Raw genomic sequence first — 26,792 nt, 5'->3', positions numbered from 1 at the left:
AGTATCTTACTGATTTACTTACTAAGTCTGGCATGCTTAATGCCAAAGCTTGTGCCACTCTTATGTCCCTACCATGGATTTCGTTACTTCAACTCCTCATTTCTCTAATGTATCCTTATATCGACAACTTGTGGGATCATTACAATATCTTACTTTTACTAGACCGGATATCGCTTTTGCAGTTAATAAAGTAAGCCAATTTCTGCAGAATCCTTCTACAATCCATTATACTACCGTTAAAAGGATTCTCCGTTATTTGTGTGGCACGAGGGATCTTGGTGTCTTGTTTCGTCCAGGAGATTTATCTCTTACAGCCTACTGTTATGCTGACTGGGTCCATGATGCTCATGATTGTCGCTTAACGACTGGTTTTGTCACCCTTCTTGGTAGTAGTTCTATTTCTTGGTCTGCCAAAAAGCAACAAATAGTTTCTTGATCTTCTATTGAGGCAGAATATATATCTCCGGTGATCACTGCGGCTGATCTTTATTGGCTACGTCAGCTCTTTTGTGATCTTCACATTTTCCTCCAAAATCCTTCTGTTTTATGGTGTGGTTATGTTTTAGTTATTTCTCTTGTCAGTAATCCAGTCTTTCATGCTCGCACGAAGCATATAGAGGTTGATTATCACTTTGTTTGTGAGAAGGTGGTTCGAAAGGATTTGTGGGTTCGTTTTGTATCTTCCAAAGAACAACTTGCAGACTTGTTTACCAAGGCTTTGACTGCCTGTACTATTCTCTCTCATGGCAAACTTATGTCATCTTTCTGACATAAGTTTGAGGGGGTGTAATAGGATTAATTATTTATTTAATTATTAATTAGTTGCTTAAATTAATGAGTTTGTTATATAAATTTGTTATTTAGTTTCAATTTATAATAGGTGACTTATTATAAATAGCCCATCTATCCAATCAAAATTCCGAAGTTACACACACTTTGCTTGAGTTGTTTTAGTCACTTTCACACGTCACAATAGTTGGCGATTTCTCTTCATCTTCTCTAGCGTTTTGGGTGTCGGATTTTTTTGCAGATTTTTTTTTCGAGGTAAAGATTTTGTAGATATACTTTGGTATAAAACAATGATTTCCTCAAATTTTCACTCTATAAAAAAACGTGACCTCATTCAACTTGACTCATATATAAATTGAACATATTCACGTTGGTTTGAGTTTGTATGAAAATCGATCTGACTCAACAAAGTTACACCTCTAGTGAAAGTGAAGTTGTGGACAAGTCTCCCTCGAGATAAGTGAGAAGAAGAGATTAGAAAAAACGTGAGTTGGATTGGATTGGATCTTCTCGAGACAAGTAGACAAGGGAGAGGCACACTTAAAATACAAAACGATAGATGAAATTCAGGTTTAATCTTAAAACCGACACCAAATTGAGCCATTTGAATTTATAATTTAATCGAACCGAACCAAACCGCCACATTAATTAGATAGCAGAAATCGGTAGGCTCGGTTCGATTTAGTTATGCACCCGAGTCATCCGTCTTCCCGCTCTCTTTCCCCTTCTTCAACCAAGCCATAAATTCGTGCCGTCGCGGCCCGTCTTCGTCGAGTCACCGCCGTCCGTTGCCGTCGAGTCGCCATCGCCGTCCGTTGCCGTCGAGCCGCCGCCCCTCGTTGCCGAGTGCCTGGGAGAGGTATCTGATTTTCCCCCTTTTATTCTCGAAACCTCAAGCGCCAAAAGCATGTCAAAGGATGAGGAAGAAAAGAAAGATGGGGATGTTAAAGATTCTGGTGAAAAAGTTGTGCCAGGACTTACTAAACGGACTGCAGATGTTAAAACTGACAAAGGAGAGGCCAGTTCTACCCACAATAAGCCACAACGTGATGAAAAGCTTGTACCGGTTAAGCAAGAAGAGGAAGTTGGGGATGTTAAAGATTCTGGTGAAAAAGCTGTGCCAGGACTTACTAAACTGACTGCAGATGTTAAAACTGACAAAGAAGAGGCCAGTTCTACCCACAATAAGCCACAACGTGATGAAAAGCTTGTACCGGGTAAGCAAGAAGAGGAAGTTGGGGATGTTAAAGATTCTGGTGAAAAAGTTGTGCCAGGACTTACTAAACTGACTGCAGATGTTAAAACTGACAAAGAAGAGGCCAGTTCTACCCACAATAAGGCACAACGTGATGAAAAGCTTGTACCGGGTAAGCAAGAAGAGGAAGTTGGGGATGTTACAGCTTCTGGTGAAAAAGTTGTGCCAGATATTACTCAATTGACTGCAGATGTTGAAACTGACAAACAAGAGGCCAGTTCTACCCACAGTAAGGCACGGGATGATGAAAAGCTTGTACCTAGTAATAAAGAAGAGGTCGGCGATGGTACAAGTAAAGTGAAGGATGGAGAAGAAGTGAAAGACAGTGAAAGGAGAAAGGATACTACAGACAAAGTTGTATCTCAGTCTCAAGAAAGCAGTGGACAGGAGAATGCATCTACTTCCCACATTGTTCTAGACAAGAAAGTTAAGTTTGAAGAAGAAAGTTGCAAAACAACCAACTTTGCAGAAAGTGTTCCAGAGACAGAGGCTTCTGCTTCTACCAGTCGGCCTATTGACTCAAATGTGCCTACTGACAGTGGTATGATATCTACGTGCATCTACACCTTCATATTATTATTTTTCACAAACTTTTCAGTGATCGACCCAATAGCTTTGCAAAAAATAATTTGACCTAGTATAAATATTCTCAGCTCTGATTTTTTCTTTTTTTGATAGCAAACAAATTTCATTGATAGCATGAAAAATACAAAAGTCTATCCAAATGAAGTTACAAAAAACTTCTCCAATGGGATAAGAAAATTAAGACTGTAGCTATTAAAAGGATTTACACGTTTGCACCAAGATACAGCCAAAAAAATAATAGAGTCAATCAGCTGTTGTGGTTCATGCTCAATATCATGGAAAATCCTAGAGTTCCTCTCCTTCCAAATCAACCAAGTGAAGGCCCGATTGATGTTCAACCAAACAGTCGCCTTTTCCTTCTTAAAGGGGTGCAACAAAAAGACTGTCTTGAGCCAATCTGGAACATCGTTAGGTAGGCAGAGATTCCATCCAAAGGCCGTAAGGAAGTGAGCCCATATATAAACTGTTAGGGAGCAATTTATAAACATATGACCAATGGATTCTGCATCTAACTTGCACAAACAGCACCAACGTGGAGAGAGAAACCACCGAGGACATCTTCTTTGGAGCTTGTCAAAAGTGTCAAGACATGTGTGGCTAAGCTCCCATATTAGGAACTTGACCTTTTTCGGATAGGATGACTTCCAAATTGCTTTATAAAGCATCAAAGATGAAGAGACTATGTTGGTGAAGTTGGCACGGTATAAAGACTTAACTGAAAAAGTGCCCTCCTTCTCAAGCATCCAAACCCAAGTGTCCTCCCTGTTTGTGGGATGAAAATGTGCAATAGAAGTCAAAAAGGAAGCCCACTCCAAGATTTCCTCGTCATTCAACAACCTCCTAAAATGGAGGTTCCAAGCCCTGCTGGAAAAACCCCAAAGGTCAGCAACTGTAGCATCTTTCCTGAGAGATAAGTCATAAAGCAAGGGGTATTCAAGAGATAGAGGCCTTCTCCCACTCCAATGGTCTGTCCAGAAATAGGTTGATTGACCAGTACCAACTTTACAAAAGATATTTGTATGGATGAGGTTGCAATGCTTGTATATTGATTTCCAAGGCCCTTTCGAGCTATGAATAGTGTGGCTGCCTGGTTTGAGGCCAAAATGTTTGGCTCCAAATTTGGCTATCACTTTCCTCCATAGAGAATCTTTTTCACAATGAAAACACTAAATCCACTTGGTAAGGAGAGCCTCGTTCCATTTCTTTACATCTACAATGCCAAGACCGCCCTCGACAATAGGCAGCTTCACTTTATCCCATCAAAGAAGGTGAATATTATCCTTCTCGCTATTACCAGCCCAAAGGAATTTCCGGAAAAGACTTTCAAGCATGGCAGCAACTTTGCTGGGAATGTGAAAAATAGAAAGGAATTAGGTGGGAAGGTTAGTAAGAGCAGCTTGAATAAGGGTTAAACGCCCTCCCTTTGATGCATGAGTGTGTTTCCAACTTAATAGCCTTCTCTCTACTTTCTGAACAATAGGGTCCCAAAAAGATGCTGTCTTTGGCTTACCAAAGAGAGGAAGGCCCAAGTAAGAGCTAGGCCATGTACTGACTTTACAGCCTAACAAGGTTGCAAGATGGGATAGGTGGTCATCCTCACGATTTATGCCTAGCAGTTCCGAATTTTGGTTATTCACATTTAAACCTGAAGCTTCCTCAAAAAGCTTAATACATGAGAGGAGGTTCTTAAAAAAAGATTCCTTGTGGGAGGAAAATAGAATTGTGGCATCGGCAAATTGGAGGTGACTGATCTGCATGTTATTTCTCCCTGTGACGAAGCCTTCAATGGAGGAATTCTTTTCTGCGTTGGACAATATTATACTTAGGCTATCAGCCACCAAAATGAAGAGAAAAGGTGAGAGCGGGTCTCCCTGACGAAGGCCTCTTGTAGTGTGGATTTTACCTTGAGGTTTACCATTTATTATAATGGAGAAGTTTGCCGATGAGACACACCCTCGAATCCACTTCCTCCATCTATCTCCAAAGCCTTTCACTTTGAGAATCATATCAAAGAAATCCTAGTCCACCATATCAAAAGCCTTCTCTACGTCCAGTTTCAAGACCACACCTTGCTGTTTTTTCCGGAACAATTCATCAATGACCTCATTTGCAATGAGTGAAGCATCTAGGATTTGTCTCCCTGCTACAAAAGCTGACTGGTATTCAGAAATAGTGAAGGGGAGAACTTTCTTGAGTCTTTCTGACAAAACTCTTGCAACCACTTTGTAAGTGCATGTGGTAAGACTTATAGGCCTGTAATCACCAACTCTTCTAGCATCCACTTTCTTTGGGATCAAACAAATATAAGTCTCATTTAGGTTTGCATTGATGATGGTCTTCTGAAAAAAATCTTGGAACACCTTCATAAGGTCCTCCTTGATGATGTTCCAAGACTTTTTAAAGAACTCAGCTGTCAATCTGTCCAGGCCAGGGGATTTGTTCGATCCTAGCGCTTGTATTGCTTGCCAAACTTCATGATCTGTAAAGGGGGCTTCAAGGATACTATTTTGATCAGGGGTAATAGGGTCCCAAGACAAATTAGATGGAATGTACCTGCCACCACCCTTCTTAGTGTATAAATGGCTATAAAAGGATACAAACTCAGCCTCAATTTCTTCTTCATTTAGGAGGCTAATATCGTGGCATGAAAGAATTTCAGTGATGGTGTTCTTATGCCTCTTGGCTGCCATGTATTTATGGAAGAAACGAGAATTTTCATCACCTTCTAGGTGCCACTTTTGTTTGCATCTCTGATTCAGGAGCTCAGATTTAATTTTTAAGTGTTGGAGAAAATGATCAGCTGATAGTTGAAGCAAATCTTCAGCCAAATCAATCTGATGAAGTTCCCTCCACAAAGCAACCTTTGTGGAGTGTATGCACCCAAAAGTTTCTACGTTCCAAGATTTGATAGCTCCTTTCAAACCTTTGAGCTTTTGGATGAAGCCATGACTAGGCCAGCCTCGCAAGGGGTTGTTTTTCCCCAAGATTCCACAAAGTTTAGGAAGTTAGGGTGCTGCAGCCACATATTTTCAAATTTAAAAGGTGTGGGTCCCCATTTTTGCTTACCCAGAGTCAAAGCAATGGGGAAGTGATCGGATGTGACTCTCTCCCATCTTTTAGTGGTGGCTGTGGAGAATTTGTTTATAACAGATTCAGATAAGAGGAAGCGGTCAATAAGGGTTAAGGTTGGAGGATCTCTAAAATCAGACCAAGTGAATCTGCCGTTGGAGAGGGCTATATCAATGAGGCCTGCATCAAAGATAAAGGAGTTAAAAGCTCTCATGTTCCTAGTTGGTCGCTTCCCATTTGAATTTTCGTGCGACCATCGAATAAGGTTGAAATCACCTGCAATAACCCAATTTTCACTACAGAGGCCCCCTAGGTCTGATAATTCAGAGATGAAATCCGATTTTGATTCAGAGGTAGATGGACCATAAACTCCTGTGAGTCAAAAAGAGAAGCCATCAGTGAGAAAGAAATGGATGGTAAGAGAATGATTACCTTCTATCACCTCTGCAACAGTGAAAGAAAAATCGTTCCAAAGGATTAAAATTCCACCAGAGCTGCCACGAGCGTTTAGAGAGGACCAGCCCAAATTTCTAGAGCTCCAAACTGTCTTTATAAGTGTTTTTTCAACACACCACCATTTGGTTTCAACTAGGATGGCAATGGTAGGGTTGTGCTTCTTGAGGAGGTCTTTGACGAGGGCCCTTTTTGCCAGGAACCAAGGCCTCTCATGTTCCAAGCTATTATTATCATATAGGTAGATGCAACCCCAAAGGTTGATTTGAAGACTGATCCTTTTCACAAGTGACTGTAGATTTGAGACTTTTCAATTCCCTAAGCTCCTTTGATTGCTTCACCGAGAACTTCCCTTTGTACTTCCTTGAAGGGATGGCTGTAATACAGAGCCTGTGTTCTTCGAGCCAAGGAAAAAGGAAGCCCAAGAAATGGTTTTGTTGGGGGAAGTGAGGCAAGAAAGGGTAATAAGGGAAGGGAGCATCCATGGCCAGGGGATGTGCTTCAGTGGGGATAGGCCGATTTTGGTGCAAAGGTTCAAGTGGGTGAGGTGGGTTTGGCACAGAGGAAGGAGAGTTTGGATAAGTGGTGTAAGGGCTGGAAAGGTAATCCTCTGTGTCTAGTTCGGAAGGTAATGAGACAAGGGAGGAGGAGTGCTTTGTTCCAGGAATGAACAAAGAGGGTTTGTGGCCAATGGTGATTGATTTGGATAAAGTACAGTGCGTCAGATCTGTGGGGTTAGGGAGAAGGGGTTGATTTTGGCTAGAAGTAGCTTGGTTTGGCAGTGGGGGAGAAGGTTCAAAAGGTGGGTGTGGAACGGCAGAGGGCGCATGCAAAGCAGAGGTTGAGATGTCACCATCTGCAGGTGTAGGACCAAAGGATAAGGAAGGGGTCTCGGCTTGTGCAGGGGTTTTAATTTGTTCTTTCTCCAAAAAGGAAAGTTGATCCTCAAAAGCATCCTTGCTTTTATCCAGAGGTCTTAAATCGGATGTATGGTCACATCCTTGGGCTGTAAAACTAGACACAGTGGTAGGGGGCTCTGTTTTTTTTGCTTCTCCATGGTACGGATGAGTATTTTGAGAAAGGGGAAGACCCACGCGTCTGCTCTTTCTGCCGATCTCCATGGATTCCGGCATGTAACCAAAATGGTTTTCCTCTGAGAAGAATGGGTCCATGGTCACGCAAAGGGGAGAAGCCGATGATGATGGGAGTTCAATGATGGCCGGGATAAAACCGCTCAAATTTTGTTTAACCTTGATACTAGCTTCCATAAGATCCATTAGGTTTCTAGATGAGCTTCCTCCACAGCCAGTTAGGCTCGGTGATGTATTTCCAAATCCATTTGGATAGTAAGGCTCGGTTACTATGCTTGATGTTCCCTACACTGAGACCTCCTTCATTTGTTGGGAGCTAGGTGCAGTTCCAATTGATGAGGTGTGGCTTGCCACTTGAGCTCGATCCCTCCCATAGGAAATCTCTAAAGATATTTCTTATATGATCAGCAGCTTTTCCAGATAATTTGAAGAGGGAGAGGTAGTAGATTGGTAAGTTTGTGAGGACTGATTGGAGGATGGCGAGTCTCCCCCCTTTAGATATGAAGAGGTTGCTCCATTTGCTAAGCTGATTTTGAAGCCTTTCAATAATTAGCAGCCAAAAAGCCTCCTTTCTAGGATTACCATTTAGAGGAAGACCCAAGTAGGTGCTTGGCCAACTCCCTAGAGCATAGCCCCATTCCTTCGCAATTTGTTCTGTGATTTGTGGGCTAGTAGAGATACCATATACACTGGACTTTTGTAATTTATGTTGAGACTTGAGGCAACCTCAGAGAACTTGATGACTTTGTGGAGATTTTTGATGATGGTGGGATCCATTTTAGAAAAAAGGAGATTGTCATCTGCAAAAAGAAGATGGTTAATATTTACCGAACCACATCTAGAAGCATAACCTGTGATAAAGCCTTTGTGCTTTCCATGTATAAGCAAACGGCTTAGGACATCCGTAACCATGATGAAGAGGAAGGGGGACAGTGGATCCCGTTGTCTCAAACCTCTTGTGGCTGTGATTTTGCCCCTTGGGTTTCCATTGATGATAATGGAGAAGCTTGCAGTGGAAATGCAAGCTCGTATACATTTCCTCTATTTCTCCCCAAATCCTTTGTAGAGCATAACCATATCCAGGAAGTCTCAATCAACCATATCAAAAGCCTTCTCAAGGTCATGTTTTATCACCACACCTTCCTCAATTCTAGCTTTCCAATCATCGATGATTTCGTTTGCAATGAGAGAGAAGTCAAGAATCTGTCTACCTTCTACAAAGGCAAATTGATGGTCGGTGATGGTGTGGGGTAACACCTTTTTAAGCCTTCGGAGAGGACGCGAGCTAGTATTTTGTATGCATAGGGTATGAGGTTGATAGGTCTGTAATCGAGAACTGTTTTTGCATCACTCTGCTTGGGGATGAGGCAAATATAGGTCTCGTTGAGGGTGACATTGATGATTCCATTTTTGAAAAAATCTTGGAACATTGCCATGATATCAATTTTGATAATGTTCCATGATTTTTGAAAAATGCAATAGTGAAATCATACGGCCCCGTGGTTTTATCAATGCTAAGATAGCAGACCGCTTTGTGGATTGATTCTTCTGTGGAAAGTAGCTCCAGCATAGAGGAACTATCTTTTGAGATGGGTTGCCAAGGGAGGTTGTTGGGACAACATCGTTGTCCAGCTTTCCTAGTGTAGAGGGTTGTGTAGAAATCAAGAAATTCCTTCTCAATGTCCTCAATTTGTGTTAGGCTGTTACCCTCCCTGGAAAGGATTTGCTTCTCCTTTTATTGGCTAGAAAACGATGGAAAATTTTGGTGTTTTCATCCCATCGTGAACCACTTCTGCTTCCACTTCTGCCTCCAAAATATTTCTTCTTTAGCTGCAAGGGAAAGAAGTTCCTCTCGGACTACAATCCTTTTTATGGCTTTTGCTAGGGTGAGAGGGTGAGAACCTTCCTGATCATCCAAAGAGGTCAGGGTCTGTATGAGCTTGTCCTTTTATGAGTGAATACATCCGAAGTGTTCTTTGTTCCATAACTTCAGGGGTTTCTTCAAGGATTTGAGTTTCATCACGCCGTGTCCAGGCCATCCAAGAATGAGGTTGCTGTTCCACCAAGAATCAAGGAAGGGATTGAAAGATTTGTGAGCCATCTACATATTCTCGAATCTGAACGGGGATGGTAACTAATTATTTTGACCAAAATCCAAAAGATTAGGGAAGTGATCACATGTGGTTCTGGCCAATCTTTTAGCAATGGGCATTCCAAGTTTGTCAATACAGCCCTTGGCGAGGAGAAATCTATCAATGAGGGAGAAAGAGTTGTTGCGGGATCAAGTGTACTTTCCATTGTTTAGAGGGATGTCCATGAGGCCAGACTCTTCAATAAAAGAGTTAAAAACCCAGATACTTTTGGTGAGGGGTCTACCACTAGATTTTTCCCATGACCATCTAGAAACATTGAAATCCCCAGCCAAGATCCATGGGTTCTCACAGAGGCAGGATAGGTCTTTGAGTTCATGCCAAAATAAATGATGGTGCTCTGTTGTGGAGAGGACCATAGATGCTTGTAAGCCATAAAGAGAAACCATCAGCTAGACAAAAATGTATAGAGAGGGAGAAGACACCTTCAATGATCTCTGTTGTTGAAATTCGAGTCATTCCATAGAATAAGAATCCCACTGCCGAACCTAAAGCATTTTGAGCCGCCCAATTTATCCCATGAGCGCTCCAAAGGGATTTGTTAATGATGTTGTCTATACTGGAGGGATTTGTCAATGATGGTCTTTGAGCTCATGCCAAAATAAATGACGTTGCTCTGTTGTGGAGGGGCCATAGATGCCTGTAAGCCATAAAGAGAAACCATCAGCTAGACAAAAGTTTTTAGAGAGGGAGAAGGCACCTTCAATTATTTGTGTTGTTGAAATCCGAGTCATTCCATAGAATAAGAATCCCACCAGCCGAACCTAAGGCGTTTTGAGCCACCCAATTTATCCCATGAGAGCTCTAAAGGGATTTGTTAATGATGTTGTCTATACTGGACAATTTGGTTTCTTGTAGGATCACCACATTAGAATTGATTCGGGAGATAGATTGTTTAATTAGGGCCGTCTTCTTCGATGAGCCCAATCCCCTCACATTCCAAGAGAGAAACTTCATCTAACAACGGATGGCCCCCTGGAGAAGCTCTCGTTTCTCATAGTTGATAGAGGAAGTTAGATTTTCTAGTTCCCGCACGCTTGTCTTTGACTTTTGCTCCTTGGTAGGCTTTTTAGCCTTGGTTTCCGCCTGTGGGATGGCCATTATGCAAAGTCCCAATTCCTGTAGGTAGCTAGCTAAGTATCTTTGGAGGTAGCTAGGAGAGGAGATCATTGGCTAGCTCCCTGTCATCATAATCTGTTCTAGTTGGGTTAGCTAGCATAGGTTTTGGATCAGCCACATCTATAGCCTCGAGGGTAAGGAGGGGGAAGGGGGGAGGATCGGTGATGGATGGAGAGGCGGGGTGTGCAGGGGTAGGTTTGATGACAAGGGTTGTCTTGGTGGTGGGTAAATCACCAAAAAGGATGGTGGGGATGGTAGGCATGGATGAGCTATTGCAGATGGCAAATAAAGGACTGTCGTCGGGGAGCGGGCTAGAGAAGTAGTCTACTTCATCTAGGTCATGGGAGGGTGGGGAGAGTAGAGAGGAGAGCATCTAGGAGATTTCTTTTGTAAGTACCTTCCCCGTCCTATGTTTTATAACAAAATCAAATCATTGGAGAAAAGAAAGCCACCTAGCGTGCATTCTACTAATAGTTTTTTGGGAATTGAGTAATTTTAAAGAAAAATGGTCGGTAAAAAGGATGAATTCTTTACTAAGAAGGTAGTGCTCCCATTGTTTTAATGCCCGGGCGAGTGGATATAATTCTTGTTCATATGTGCTCCAATTTTGTCTTGATGGGCTAAGTTTTTCACTAAAATATTCAAGAGGGTGGTTGTTTTGGAAAAGGACTGCTCCTCCTACACTGCATCTACTGCTACTTTGAATGGTTGGAAGAAGTCGGGTAGAATGAGAACGAGGCTTTGTGTGAGTTTTGTTTGGATAGTTCTAAAGCTATTTTGTTTGGATAGTTCTAAAGCTATGTTTTTGAGCTTCTCCCCACGTAAATTTGCCCTTTTCTAAAGAGTATGTAAACGGAGCTACTGGGGAGCTAAAATTTCTAATGGATTTCCTATCAAATGAGGCTAGACCGAGGAAACATTCCAGTTTTAGGCTCAGGCCATTCAGATATGTCTTTAATTTTCCTAGGGTCCATTTTAACTCCATTTTTGCCAATGATAAAACCTAGAAAATATATCTCAGAGACTAAGAATAGGCACTTCTCAAGGTTTATTACTAAGTTATTGTCATGCAATGTGGAGAATAATAGTTTTAGATGGTTTAGGTGTTCTGTTTTAGAAGTGCTATAAATGAGGATATTGTCGAAGTAAACGACAATGAATTTTTTTAGGAAAGGAAGAAGAACCTGGTGCATAAGGTGCATAAAGGTGCTTGGGGTATTAGATAAACCAAAAGGCTTGACCAACCATTCAAAAAGTCCCTCGTTAGTTTTGAATGTCGTCTTCAATTCACCGCCCAGTCGGATTCGTATTTGGTGGTACCCACTGCGGAGATCTATTTTGGAAAATATGATAGCTCCACCTAATTGAACAAACAAATCATTAACATGGGGAATAGGAAAATGATATTTAACTGTTATCTTGTTGATAGCTCGGCTATCAACACACATCCTCCAAGAGCCGTCTTTCTTTGAAGTTAATAGGGCGAGGACTGCACATGGGTTTAGACTCGGTTGGATATGGCCTTTGTCAAGTAATTCTTGGATGTTCATGTAGGATTTTATACTCAGCTGGACTCGTACGGTAATGGGGTAGATTGGGGAGGGTGGCGCCCGGGATTAGGTCTATGTGTTGCTGGATATTTCGAACGGGTGGGAGGGTGTTTGGAGTTTCTGTAATGGATGGTAATTGATGCAAAAAGTTGGTTATTTCTAGTGGTATGGTTGGAGTAGAAGGGGGTAGTACTGGATTAAAATTCCTTAATAATTAGACCCAAAATAGGGAACTCCCTCTGGGCCCTAAGCTGTTAACCATTAGATAGGTGAAAGAGTTGGCCCTTATCTATATGTCTGGTCGTGGTTGTGCCCTTCAAAGGTAAGAGCACTACCGTTTTGCCCATCCACGAAAATTCATACGTGTTTTCACGTCCCTTATGGATTGCTTGTGTATCATATTGCCAAGGATGGCCAAGTAAGATATGACAAATATCCATGTCGAGAACGTTGCATATTATTTGATCTTTGTAGTTGTTCCCTATTGAAAGAGGGATGGTACAAATGTTTGTCACTAGTGCTTCACCCCCTTTATTTGTCCAACTAATCTTGTAAGGAGTTTTTTGAACAAGAAACAACTTCTCATTGAAGAAATGAAAAGGAACAAATGTTCAAAGATACAAACTTTCGAAAGAGTGAAGGGAAAGAAAAAACAAAAATTTAAAAAGGTACAATAAAAGCTCCCCAATTAGAACAAATCAAGCTAGGGGTGTGACTTTGGAAAATAGAAGATAGGGAACACCAACGAGAAACTTTAAACTTAGCTAAATTGAAACGCATCTCCGGGGATTGCTTCTTGTCATAAAAAATTCTGAGATTCTTTTCATACCACAGCTCATAGAGTAATGCCTTTGTAGTATTAAGCCAAAGAAGGTTGGCTTTAGGATTATAGCTTGGCCCGAGAAGAAGTTGAGAGATATTGTCAGCAGTTACGTTTCCAAAGACCCATGATAAATTAAAGACTTCAAAGAGAAGATCCCAGCACTGACAAGAGAAAGGGCAGAGGAAAAAGATGTGAACTAAGCTCTCTTCACTGGAATGGCAGAGTGCACAAATTGAGGGAAGGAGAGCATGGCCAGACAACTTCTTTTGTAATAGATCTGCTGTGTTAACTCTTCCGAATAAGAGGATCCAAGTGAAAAAACTCACCTTCTTTGGACTTTTGGTCTTCCATATAGCTTTAAATAAATCATGAGGCAAAGGAGCATTTGAGGACAACTTACGAAGAGAAGCCACTGTGAATTCACCTGATTTATCCAAGGACCAGATCCTACTATCTGCTCCATTCACAGGGGAGAATGTATTTAGAAGTGACAGGAGAGAAATAAATTCCTCTATCTCATCATCCTTCAAAGCCCGACGAGAAGTAATTTTCCAAGATAACGTCTGTGGATCCCAAAAATCGGCAACTGAACCTGAAGGGGACAAGGATAACCGGTATGTCTTTGGAAATTTGACCATGAGAGGCTTGTCCTCTATCCATATGTGGTTCTAGAATAGAATATTGGAACCCGACCCTAATTTGAAAGATGCAAACTGACTGAATTGCCTCCAATGCCAAGAAATACTAGTCCATGGGCACCTAAGGCTGCCATTAATCCTTTCACCCGCAGACCAGCCGAGTTCAAACTCTCCGTACAAGCTTGCCACGACCTGTCGCCAAAGGGCAGAGTTGTCCAAACCAAAACGCTAGCCCCTTTTGGCTAAAAGTGCGCTGTTCATTTTTGAGATTCTGCCCACCCCCAGACCGCCTTCTTCCATGAGCTTGGACGAAATATTCCAGTGTACCATGACTCAGCACCCCTGTCTGGCCACTGTTCCAAAGGAAAGTTCTCATTCTTTTTTCGGTTTGCTTGCAAACCCCTGAAGGTACTTGAAACAAAGAAAGGTAGTAAAGTGGAATGCTAGATAAAGACTGATTTTCATAAAGTCAATCTACCTCTGGATGAATTATAACGCCTCCAACGATCCAGCTTCTTCTCTATTTTCTCCAAAACAGGGCTCCAGAAAACAGAGGATCTCGGATTTCCCCCTAAAGGTAGACCGAGATACAAAATAGGAAAAGAAGCAAACTGACAGTTCAAGGAAGACGCTACTTGCTGCACTCTTTGTGTCGAAATGTTTACTCCACTGATGGTTGATTTCTCCCAATTGACAGAAAATCCAGAAAGCCATTTGTAAGCTTTAATAGCTTCAATGAGATTCCTTAACATGATGTCAGAGCCCTTTTCGTAAATGTACTCCAGCATGCTACTGAAAACATCCGCTACTGAAAGTGGGTCACCTTGCCTTAGACCCCTAGAAGCCTCAATGCGACCTTTAGGCCTCCCATTAATAAAGATTTGAGTATTTAGTTCCTCTTACACAGCCGCTGATCCACTTGCGCTATTTTCTACCGAACCGTTTTTGAAGAAGAACGTCTTCTAGAAAAGCCCAATCGACCTTGTCAAAGGCTTTTTCGAGATCCAACTTGAGCAACCTGCCGCCTTTCCTTCGAGCTTTATAGGCTTCCACAGCTTCATTTGCAATCAAGTTTGGATCCAATATATTTCGGCCTTCAATGAAAGCACTTTGAGTGGATGAGATAGTAACAGGCATAACTTTTTTAAGGCGCTCGGTCAGAACCTTGGCCAGCACTTTGTAAATTGAAGAAGAGAGACTAATTGGCCTGAAGTCACGAATTCTTGAGGCTGCAACTTTTTTGGGCAGAAGGCAAATGAAGTTTTCTTTGAGGCACCCATTAATATGGCCGTTTACGTGGAACTCCTTGAAAAAGCGAAGAAAATCTTCCTTCAAGTGATGCCAAAATCTGATAAGGAATTCCGTTGTGAAACCATTGGGGCCTGGAGCTTTATTTTTACCAAGATCATTCAAAGCAGACCAGATTTCAGATTCCTCAAAATCTCTTTCCAGCCATTGCCTATCAGAAGGAGAAATTGGACGCCAATTGATCCCTCTTGGATAGAACCGCGGACCTGAGTTCGTGGTAAAGATCTTTCTGAAAAAGCTTAGTATTTCCTCCTCAATATCTTTCTGATTGATTAGTGTGAAACCATTTTCATTCACCAATTCTGAAATAACAGCCTTTCTTCTGTGAGCAGCCAAATATTTGTGAAAGAAGCTGGAGTTTTCGTCCCCTTCCTTCAGCCAATGGATTCTGCTTTTTGTAACATGTTTTTCTCAATTTCCACGTATAAACTGAGTAGTTCCTTCTGATAGGCAATTCTGTTATCGAATTCTCCCTCCGAAAGTCCACTGTCTTCTTCCTTTGCATCCAAGTAAGAGATTTGGTTGAGTAAACGAGATTCAGACTCTTTCTTTTTTCATTTTGGTTGTGCCAAGCTCTGAGGGAGGGTTTTACATTTCGCAGCTTGAGATTAAGAGCATAACCTGCCCAACCATATGTAAGATCATTGGATAGTTTAGACTATATTAGGCTGGTGCAATCCTTATTCTGTAGCCAAGAATTGAAGAATCTGAAAGGGCTAGGGCCCCACTGAAAATCCCCTACCTTCAGAATAATTGGGAAATGATCCGATGTAGTCCTTTCGCCTCGTGATGCTATGGAATTGGAAAAAATATCCTCCCAACCGGTTGATACCAAAAATCTGTTGAGCAAGGAGTGTGTTGAATCCAAGCCTGGTTTAGACCAAGTTGAATTTGCCATTGACTAGCGGAATTTCCACCAGGTCTAATTCATTGATCAAGTTGTTAATTTCTTCATGGCCTTTGTTGCCCGGGTACAAGTTGAACGTTCTGTTGGCCACCTGATAATATTGTAGTCACCTCCAATACACCAGCATTTTTCTCGTAAAGTGGATAGATCCCTGAGCTCTTGAAAGAAAAACCTCCGTTCTTTATTGTCTGTTGGACCGTAAACAGTGGTTAGCCAAATATCATCGATGCCTGAAAAGGAAATAAGAATTGATAAAGAATACCCCCCTTTGATAACTTCCTTAACGTTGATTCGGCTTCATCCCACATGAAAAGGATACCTCCGGATTTTCCATAGGAATCAACTATTGACCAACCTATATGTCTGGAGCTCCACATGGATTTAATTAGTTGTAAATCGCAATGCTGTAACTTTGTTTCTTGGAGACATACTACGTCCGGACAGTGGTGTAGGATGAAATTCTTGATCTTTAATCTTGCCGCTTCATTGCATAGACCTCTGACATTCCACGAAACAAATTTCATTGCGAACTGGAAATTTGAAACAACTGGATACCCGCCTCTTCGAAGAAAGGTGGAATGAAATCTGTCTTTTTCTGATTCTCTGTTTCGTCGAATAAACCTTGTATGACTTCTCCAAATGACTGATCACAAATCACCTCATCCGGATAATCAAAAGTGTTAGGTATCGGGGAGGAATCAGGGCTGCTTATACTTATCTCTGAATCCGAATTCTTGTCCAGAGGACTTTTAGGAGAGGGAGGCGAAAGGCTTGGGTTCTTTGAGGGGTGAATGAATCCTTGTGAGAGAGAGGGTGGAATGCAACGAGCAGTGCTTGGGGGGAGAGCTTCTCTTTCTTCATTAAAGTCTTCCAGAAGATTTGTTGTTACTTCTTTAACGGCAGATGTCATGTTTAATGATTCTTGTTTGTCCTTGCTTCTTGAATAAAAGAAAGGGAGGGGGGCCACTTGACCGTTGGATTTTCTTGTTTCGGGGTGGGAAAGGAGAATCTACCAATTGCTTTGGTATCTCAACAGATAATTCCTTGTGATTGAAATCTTGGCTTGCCATTTCTGTAGTCTTTTGAGATTCTAGAGATTCTGAAAATGGAACAATCTGAGCCTTTTGTGCTAGCTTTTATCTATTCTCTCTCTGGGTATTTCAAGCGCCGCTATATTGGGAAGAGTATTTTCTTCAAGGTATATGTTGTTCTCTTTCTCTCTCATTAATAAATCTAGAGATGAAGCCGTTTCGGGCACCGTGATTTTCTCAACTGCCTTTGTTTTCTCTTTCTCAGTATTTAATAGTCCAACTGTCGAAGGAGAATTATGAGCTGCCTCCTCATATTCTGGCGGGATTTCCTTTGAAACGTCACCTCTCTCTTGTGACCTTGTAGCTTCTGTATCTAACTTTGAAAAACTCGACTTTTCATCTTCCAATATCATTCGGAATCCTTTGACATCCAAAGAATTTGAAAGAGAATCAGGGATGAGAATAGAATCAATTGAAACTCTTGGTTGAGGGATCCGACGTGCAGAAAACTTGATCTCAAAAGAGCCATATTTTTCGTTGGTGAATGACACGGAAGCTGGGATTAAACCACAGTAATTAGGTTTAACTTTAATAAAGGCTTGCGAGGCATCTAGCATATTAAGGGTTTTGGTAGAGATTTCCAACAACCCACCAAAATGACTACCAATGGCTTCGAATGTTGATCGGGACCAATAATACAAGGGTAGGTCATGAACTGTTATCCAGCCGCCATATCCAAGTATGAATTCTTTTTTGATGTGCAGGTGGGGATTCCATTTTTCAAGCTTCAGATGAAAATCCCCGATCCTTCTCCATTTCCCGGACAGTTCAGATGATTTCAGAATTCGATCACCTGCAAACTTCAAAAGACCCTTGTCAACCATGAACAAATTTATCAAACAGTCAAGAGAAAATTTGTCTTTCAAAGCCTTGGAGATTTCAGTCCAGTCATCATGCGCGCATCCTCTGGAGGTCACCATTAAATGATTCCAATCCAGTTCCAACACCTCTATTTCTTTCATGGTCCAAAAGTCTTGAGCTTTGACCGTATCTCCTTGGAAGTTCGCTGACTCTATGGTCCTCTCGTGGAAACCTCGAAGACTCTTCTGCTTTTCCACTCACCACATCAGCATAGGTCTTTTCTTTTCTTGGTGGCCAAGTCTGAGATGCAGGGTCCTTCCCTTTCTGCTGCACGTTCAAATCGTCAGCTGCAACAGGTAGCTTAACAGTAGATGAATGCTCCTTTCTTGCTACCATCATTGCCTGAGACTGCTATTCTTACGGAGAATGTTTTCATCATTTTCCTAAATACATTCCATCCGTCCCTCTTGGAGCCAGTCGGAACGGCCATGTTCCTGCGACCACCGGTAGAAGGCCATAACACCCACTCTAGGAACCAGAGGCAATTTGAGCGAAATTTTTGTATACGGCATTGTCCAAGGTCGTCTCTAAGTTGGAAGTAAATAGAGTCAGAGATGGGTACACGATTAACTTCCAACATGTGATTTTCGAACCAGAGGAATTGAGAGGGATGAATAGACATGATAACCTTACAATTCACATCTTCCAACTTGAAGACATCGTTATCGAACCAGATGCAGAAAAAGGACCGATCGATACAACAACTGCTTACTTCCATTCTGGGAAGAGGCGAGAAAAGCAAAGGAGTGTTCTTTGCTTCTGGGAAGGAACGGGAAGGGAGATGACAAGGTAGGCAGAAGGCTATGTTCAGAAAACTCATCGGAAAGGGGCACCGGAGAGGAGGGAACTAGGCAATGAAGGGGGAGGATGAGAGGAGAGAGCATTTTTTGCTTCCTTTGGGAGCTTGTAAACTCGAACTTTTTCTTCTTTTTCATATTTAATCTTGTAAGGAGTTGGATGTGGGGAAACTTTGAGATTAAAGGCAGCCACTAGTTTACTGGATACGACATTTTCCGTACTTCCATTGTCAATAATGACATTATATACTTTCTCGTTGATCGTACAACAGGTCTGAAATAACGAGTGTCTTTGAGGAAAAGAATCCGTTTTAGGAGTTAGGAGGATTCTTTCCAAGATGCAAGAAAGTTGCTCCCCTTCATTGGGTTCAACAAATAATCTTCATCCACTTCATTTGGATCCTCCTCTTGGTCACCTTCGTCCCCATCATCAAGAATATGAATTCTCTTTCGTTGAGGGCATTCATTGGACAAATGTCCGGTCTGCCCACACCTAAAATATTTCCCCAGGTTTGGGCGATTGTGGGCATTGTTATTTTTCTTTGCCGTTGGGGTGTCACCTGGTTCAGAGTCATAAATAGCCTTACCCTTATAGCTGGAAGCAGCACCTTGATTTAGACCCTCGTCAGGTGTGTAGTTGGATTTTTTAGAATTGTCCCATGCTTGCCTTCTTTGATATTGAAACTTGAATTTATTGGCTTGTTGTTCTTCAATTGAAATAGCTGTAGCAATAGCCTCATTAAGGTATCCGATTGACTGGATTTGAATCCTTTCTTTGATGTCTCTTCGAAGGTCACCAATATACCTTGCGACTTGATAATGTTCATTCTCTCCAAGATTCGTGCGTGCCCCTAATCGATTAAACTCCTTAGTATACTCAACTATTGATCGTGTTCCTTGTAGACAATTTTGGTACTAGTTCATAGTTGATGGGCAAGAAGCATTCCCTCATTAGCCTTTTCATCTTCCCCCAAGTTCTGATTGGGAGTTTACCAAAACGGTTTCGATTTGTTTCCAATTGCTCCCACCACGTTGAGTCTCCGCCTTTTAGTTTAAGGGCAACCAGTTTAACCTTCTTGTGATAGGGTGTGGACATATAATTGAAGAAACTCTCAACATTTTTTTTAACCCACTCTAGAAAGCCTTCAATATCTAGTTTGCCATAAAAAATGGGAAGATCAATCTTCATTTTATAGTCATTCGGCCCCTGAAAATTTCTATCAGGATATCGAGCATATTGACCACCAGCCTCCCAGATTGGATTATCTTCCTCATCACTAGAAGAATCCAACAAAAGGTCACGCCTATGATACATGGGAGGGTAGCGGTGATGATTACCTCGTTGATCCTGAAGTCTTCGATCGGCAGGCAATAATTCTTGGAGAATTCTTGGGGTGGGCAAAGAATCTTGAAGGATTCTTTGGGCGGGTAATGGTTCTCGGATGAATGTTGGAGCTGTCTGTAGCTGTTCTTGTCCCACCTTAAAACCTTGTTCCCTCCGCTGGAAATTTTGCTCCAACGTTTCTTGGTTTGGATGCAAATCCAGATTATCTAATCGAGCCATTATGCCTTGCAAAAGTTGACGAATCTCCACCACATTCCGTTGGACATTTTCAACAACCCCTTCAACCATCACGAGTTGGTTGGTTGCATTTCGTGGGGAGAGGACGGGCTGCTGCTCCGCCTCTTTTTTTGTCAGGGAAGGGTCGCCCACATTGGATGTGTTTTTTTTCCCTGCAATAATTGATCCCAAGACTAGGTGCTCTGATACCAATCTTGGGGTAACCAAGAAGAAGAAATCTAATTGAATAGCAAAATTATCTTACAAATAGGAGAAAGCCTCTTAAGGCTGAAACCGAAAACAAACTAACAGCTTAAGAAACCAACTAACTAAAACAAACTACAACTAAATAACTAAAACAACTACTAACAACCTATACGGTTACATCACAACAACTATTGATTTCCACGAAGAAAACAATAGAAAGGAACTAAAATCTGAATTGTACTAATGTGAAATTGAGATCTGAACTAAGAACTCGCTTGAATGTCCCCTTCAAAACCATAAGGGAGAGGAAATAGTGAAGAGAGAAGAGAGCATACTTACCATATCTTGTTAGGTTTTTTATATTGGTTTCTCTTTCCAACGAGGTTGAAGAAGATTTGATATGATTCAAAGTTACTGATTTTAAAAAGACAAGAAAGTGTTAGATAAGATTCAAAAACTTTTCAGGGGTTATTTGTTTGCTGGTCTTTATATCTTTTGGTTCTAGTTTTTGGGAAGATTTCCTTTCTTGGCTCCTGTTTTTGTTTTCTTGGTTCGTTTGTTGGTAATTTAACTTGTTTTTTGATTTTTGATTTTGGGGCTGGTGTTTCAATTTGATTCATCTTATTGGTTGTTTGTTTTGTATGTGCAGACAAGGAAATTGCAGTCATTTCACCAGTGAATAGAATCAATAGATTATATTTAGCAGCATGCAAGGGTGATTGGAAAACAACTGAGTCCATTCTCGAGTCAGATCCATCCTTTCTTACGGAGAAGTTAACAATCTTCGATGAAACTCTCTTTCATATAGCTGTTAACACGAGGAATGTTTCGTTCATAAAGAAGTTGGTTGGACTAATGTCCCCGCCTCATTTTGGTGTAAAAAATAAATTTGGAGATACCGGCTTTATTATTGTTGTTAGGTATGGGTTTGTTGAAATTGTTAGATTCTCAGCATTAATTTCACTCTTCTTGAGACTCATGATTTTCTTGCTGTTGTTAGGTATGGGCTCGTTGAAATTGCTGAAATTATACTCCAGATTGATATTACTTTTCTCATGACTCGTGATTCTGAAGATCAAATCCCACTTGTAATCGCAATGAACCAAAATAATAGAGAAATGGTTTCACTACTCCACTCCAAAATAAAAATTGAAGAACTCGATGCTTGTACACAGATGGATATATTCATTGGCAGCATCGCCTCTGATTTTTACGGTATGCTTCATCCCTATTTGCATTAAATTTCTTAAATTATCTAATCAATACCTTATATTTCTAGCTCTTCTTTTGTCACTCAGACATTGCATCTGAGCATTTCAAATTTAAACCAAGTCTAGCATGGACGAGGAGCAAAAATGGTGACACGGCTGTACATGTGCTGGCGAGGAAATCACCGGCAACAATTAGCAGTAAAAGAAAACTTAACTCCTTTAAATCAATTATGCACACTGGTAATACCCCAAACAATTCTAGTCTAGTCCATATATAAGTATTTACATTTATTTGAAATAATATATGATGTTTTCTATTGACAGGGTTCAAAAAGTTTTATAGAAAAGATACGATGTCGACGGTGGCGCATCAGTTAGTTGTAGGAATAGCAGAGGCTTTGCGAAATTTCACAACTAATGAGTTCTTAGAATTGATCAATATTCCAACAAGGATTCTACATGATGCTGCAAGGGCAGGAAATATAAATTTCATCATCATATTTTTGAATGAATTCCCTACTTTGCTATCAGAGCTAGATGATAGGGGTAATAGTATTTTTCATGTTGCAGTCAAGAATAGGCAAGAAGAAACTTTTTCTTATCTTTTTGAATGGGGAGGATCGAAAGATATCCTTGTTAAATTATACAACAAGGACAACGATAGCCTACTCCATTTAGCGGCAAAACTGCCAGCACCACAACATCTAAACAGGGTGTCAGGTGCGGTTCTACAAATGCAGCGTGAGCTGATTTGGTTTAAGGTATATCTTTTATGCATCTTCCTTGTTTAAAATTTATTATTATTGTTATAATTATTTATTATTTTAAATATTGTAAAATTTCAGGCGGTGGAGAAAGCTATGGTAGCTTCCCCTTATGAGGCAAGACATTCTACACTGTCTCTTTCTAGAATTAAAGTAGAAGAACCGCCTTCCCACAGTGGGAACGGACAACCTCCTCCACCGAAGTGTTTGACTCCTCGTGAGTTATTCTCGAAAGAGCATGGGGAGGTTTTGAAGAATGCAAAGGAAAGAATGAAAAGTATGGCACAAACCTGCATGCCAGCAGCACTGTTGGTTGCAGCAGGCGTTTTTGCGGCCATTTTCATGCTACCAGGAGGTACAGATCCAGACAGATTCTTATTCAATTTACGGAGTGATCCAATGTTCGTGCTTCTCATAGCATCGAACTCAATGGCATTGGGGTCTTCTCTAACCTCGCTATTCTTCTTTATATCCATTTTCACTTCTTATTTCACTGAAGAAAATTTTCAAAAAATATTGCCAGTAAAGTTACTTTGTGGACTGATGTTACTAATTCTTGCAATAATGGGTCTGATGTCAGCCTTCTGTGCGACTGTAATTCTGGTGTATCACAAAGAAAAGACTCACCTATTATTGATTTTTTTGGGGGTGCTCACGATCCCGATCGTCAGCGTTTTTTGCTTTATTTGGAAAGATGTAGCAGGTATATTGCACAATCTGTGGTGGGATAGGTCATTTTTGATGCCCTGTAGGAAAAGAATGTGCAGAAGCTACACATGCTGAAAAGATTGGAGCACAACTGACAAAAAGTATGTAAGAAACTTGATGCCATATTACTAGATTAGTGATGTTTCTTTCTTGAGAGGACTTCTTATGTCCAGCGTCGTTTAGTCCAAGAGTTCTTTGGAAATTGATGGAAGATTCTGGGTTAATATCATTATATTTCTACATATCCACATCTTGATGAAGTCTTAATCGGTCTTGACTCGTGTTTACGAACACTTTCAGGTGGGTTGAATGCGTGGGCAATGTACATGGTTGATGGAGGTGTGCAGGGGTACGTCTTAGTATCTCCAAGATCAAACTCCAACAATGAAGTTTCAATCAGCCCCTACTGAGTTGATTTTGACTTCAATGAAGGAGCAAATCAACAAATTTTCGCAACAGGAATGCACTCTGATTTCTTGAGGGGCAACCCATCACCAGAAGCTTGACCAACTGTTTCAGAGTTGGAATCCACTCAGTTCACAAAGCACCAGTCCTGGATGAGCCAGTGCAGAGTATGGTCGGGAATGCACTCTGATTTTCTTCTGTTATATGAGTGTTTGATATCTCTCTTTGATGTACATTTGGCTCCATGTTCAGTTTTTTTTCCATCCTAGTATTGAACCATTAACAGCTTTCTCCTCTTCTTTTTTGGCCCTCGTAAATGAGGCTCTGAGTACATGAGTTAATAAATGTTTTGCAAGTTTTCTTTCTACGTGATTTGTTGGATATGGTTGTGATATTTTTCTTCAATTGTTATCTTAGGTATAGTAAAAGTAATTTTGTTGCTCTATTCCTTTTTCTTTCTTGGCATCTTTAGAGACTATTTATCTTCCGCTATGATGTATTTTTGCAGCAATAAACTCTGGTTAGTCAACTTTTCATTTAAAGATTGGGCTAGTTTTATTGTTGGTATTCAAGGAGAAGAGTTTGTGCCCTTGAGACAATCTCTTGAGACAACCTGGATGGGAATTCAACTAAAAATGTTGACTCTGAGTATAATATATACTTAGCTATACTTGTAGATATTAATTATATTTCAAGCTCCTCAATTTGAGTTAGTGTGTTCAAATATCATGATTCTTTACAATACAGGGATTGCGCTGAAGCAGCAAACAACGTGTCTACAAGATGAGCCAAGTGCATTGGACTCAACAGAATGTTATTATTTTGCTTCCAACTTTGAATTCTAGATTTTGTGCGCCCCTTCTATCCTGCCCCTTTCCTCTTTAGAACTCCTCTCACCTCATCATCTCAAAGAATTAAATGCTCAAATACTCATTATTACATATTGTTGAACCATATATATAGTCAATTCTTAAAAATATGGAAATATCTTATTTAAAAAATATTATGTTAATTATGTGTTTTATTTAATTCAACGATATGTAACTGTAAGTCCATCATTTCATCCAAAATATGTCTTAATTAATTTGAGCGTGGACATGTCAAATTTATTTATTTTTTATTTTACTATGATTTTTTTAAAAGATGTCAACTGTGTTTTAATTAAGCAATGCACACACAATTTTCAACTTAAATTTTTATTTGATTTGTTTAATTAAGTTGACGAATTGGAAGGAGTAAAGATAGTAAGTTGCTTTCAAATTTTCATCAACTACACAAGGTGCATTATATCTGAACACGACAGCGTGAAACTTCAATTAGTTGGAAAATTATAACTTGAATGTGCCACTTCCTAATCAGAATTTCCATATAAAATGACACAATATTGTTAATAATTTCACTATAATTTGTCGAGGTTAAGTCCGAGCAAGACACGTGTCGAATTTCGAGAGCGACAATGAGGCATGGGACTACAAACGGTTACTATCGTACCCTATGCTAGCATGCTGGTGCGTTGCCAACCACCATTGTATGAAGATACGCCAAGGACTGCAACCTAGTACTCGCTCAGGTTGCAGGCCTGCAAAGGGAGGCACCACCCACTGATTGTTGGGGGCGTACACTCTATTGTCAGGACCTCGTACAGCTCGGTACACTCCTGCCACCTCAATCGTCGTCTTTCTTGGTCGGTCATCTACATCTAGAAAAGGGAAGGACTCCCACCTTTACGAAGTAAGTGAAAAATCTGTTACTGAAACCCTAAGGTGTCTACCCTATTTTCATACTTCATTGGAGTATATTAGACTGGACACCACACTGGCGTCGAGTTTTCTGGTTGCAGGATAATTTTCTCCTTGCCACAAACATTCGTCCGAGGGACACGTGGACCTCTCCAAAATTCGTCGTCAACAGTTGGCGTCGTCTGTAGGGATGACATTTTCAAGTCAAACGAAAACTAGTTCTCCGCACTAAGACACTGAGAGAATAACTTTTGACAAGGAATCATCCTATGAACAATCCGGCGATAAGGAGTGTCGGGGAGACAAACCTGTTGACAAGGTGGCCCCAACCCTTCCAACTCCACACAAGGTCAAGGGGGCCTAGGATACTGTCAACCCTCTTCGCCCCATTGGTCATCTCGGGAAGTTAAAGGTGGGAAACCCCCATGGTAATAGGTATGAGTTCCGAAGTGAAGTGCGAGCAATAAAAGCCCAAATGTCCGCTCCGATAAGAAGACTGATCGACATAATCATAACTGACCGAACTTAGAAAACCCCCAACCCTCCAAAAGATCAAAACAAATCACTCACGACTTTTAAGGTGTTTGAGATCAATGATGTGAAAGCATGGAAATCTGGTTTAGTATGTCTAGTTTACTACCCTTGTCATGATTGCAAAAGTTCTACTACCATTGGCTTGGGCATGGATTGAGGTTAGTCTTATTCAATTTTATTTATGTTTGTTTTTTCTCTTAGTCTTATCAATTTTATTTCGGTTTGCTTCTCTCTCCCTTCCATTGTTGTTGGAGTTTGCAATTTAGCCCCTGAATTTACTTTTCCCCTATTTTCCCTCAAGTTCTTTATTATAGGTCACGATTGTGCTCACAATCATAGAAACACGTTTGTTGTGGAAGACATTATAGGTATTGCCTTCGTAGATACCAACATTTATCCCAAAATGAAAAAGCAACACCAAATCAAACCACTGTAGATGCCGACATTGACCCCATAAATGGGAGCGCATACTACTATAGATACTGACATTGACCCCAAAAATGGGGGTGCATACTGTTATGTATGGACCCATTAAATATATTTACCCATCCCACCTAGAAATTTTAAATTTTAGATTTTAACATAGAAATTTATAAATTTTAAACGTTAGTCAAACTTGGAATAAATTTTTATTTATTTACTTTCAATTTTTAAATTAGATTTTAGTCAAATTTGGAATAAATTTTTATTTATTTACTTTCAATTTTTAAATTAGATTTTAGTGGTTTAGCTTCTCATATTCAATGGAAAATAATAAAATCACAATGAGGAGTCCATAACAAAACTAGAAAAACCAAGGGAAAGGAGAATAAACTATGTTCCGCGTGTCAATCATTCGTTCCTGAAGCGACCTCCACGATCTCGAGCCTTGAAAATCACTTTTCTAAGCCCTCCAATAGTCTCCTTGCCCTCCAAATTGGCCAAAAAGGCAAACTCCCAAAAAACCTCTCCCAAACTCCTCTATCTCGGCGGCTGCACAACCCTATTTTTATAAAAAGTTATCGCGGCATCGCCATGGAGCACACACAGGGCCATGGCGCTATACTATTCGCAAAATGTGAAATTTAAACTTCGGAGCGTCGCGGCGCTCTAGGCCAGCGCCGTGGCGCTATCTTCTCTGGTTTTTTGCTTCAAATCTTGTTGTTATTCCATCTTGGTTACTTTGATTTCGATTTTT

The 26,792-nt window shown here is 40.7% G+C and overlaps 2 protein-coding genes across 2 annotated transcripts; one reads left to right on the top strand and one right to left on the bottom strand.

The window, feature by feature from the left end:
* The first annotated feature begins 1,476 nt into the window (after window positions 1-1,476).
* LOC111008833 (uncharacterized) lies at window positions 1,477-23,709 on the top strand. The gene is made up of 7 exons (XM_088121535.1): window positions 1,477-2,585; window positions 20,904-21,174; window positions 21,255-21,469; window positions 21,553-21,705; window positions 21,790-22,226; window positions 22,311-23,038; window positions 23,238-23,709. The coding sequence occupies exons 1-6, from the start codon at window positions 1,697-1,699 to the stop codon at window positions 23,010-23,012; spliced, it is 2,667 nt and encodes an 888-aa protein (XP_087977661.1). The 5' UTR covers window positions 1,477-1,696; the 3' UTR covers window positions 23,013-23,038; window positions 23,238-23,709.
* On the bottom strand, window positions 2,612-17,253 carry LOC148212556 (uncharacterized). The gene is made up of 2 exons (XM_088121536.1): window positions 15,573-17,253; window positions 2,612-15,451 (listed from the first exon to the last, which is right to left on the bottom strand). Exon 2 carries the CDS (start codon window positions 7,426-7,428, stop codon window positions 6,385-6,387), a length of 1,044 nt encoding a protein of 347 aa, XP_087977662.1. The 5' UTR covers window positions 7,429-15,451; window positions 15,573-17,253; the 3' UTR covers window positions 2,612-6,384.
* Window positions 23,710-26,792: the final 3,083 nt, after the last annotated feature.

The sequence above is a fragment of the Momordica charantia genome, assembly GCF_013281855.1.
Source record: "Momordica charantia cultivar OHB3-1 chromosome 3 unlocalized genomic scaffold, Mcharantia_2.0 BLBB01000003.1, whole genome shotgun sequence".
NCBI classification, from domain to species: Eukaryota; Viridiplantae; Streptophyta; class Magnoliopsida; order Cucurbitales; family Cucurbitaceae; genus Momordica; species Momordica charantia.
This window is presented reverse-complemented; position numbering and strand designations above follow the sequence as displayed.

Bases quoted from the DNA above. Each gene is read 5' to 3' on its own strand.
- LOC111008833 (XM_088121535.1), top strand. From the start codon at position 1,697: ATGTCAAAGGATGAGGAAGAAAAGAAAGATGGGGATGTTAAAGATTCT. The intron at 2,586-20,903 runs GTATGATATCTA...TTGTATGTGCAG, and splicing joins AAATGTGCCTACTGACAGTG to ACAAGGAAATTGCAGTCATT. The intron at 21,706-21,789 runs GTAATACCCCAA...TTCTATTGACAG, and splicing joins TAAATCAATTATGCACACTG to GGTTCAAAAAGTTTTATAGA.
- LOC148212556 (XM_088121536.1), bottom strand. From the start codon at position 7,428: ATGGATCTTATGGAAGCTAGTATCAAGGTTAAACAAAATTTGAGCGGT.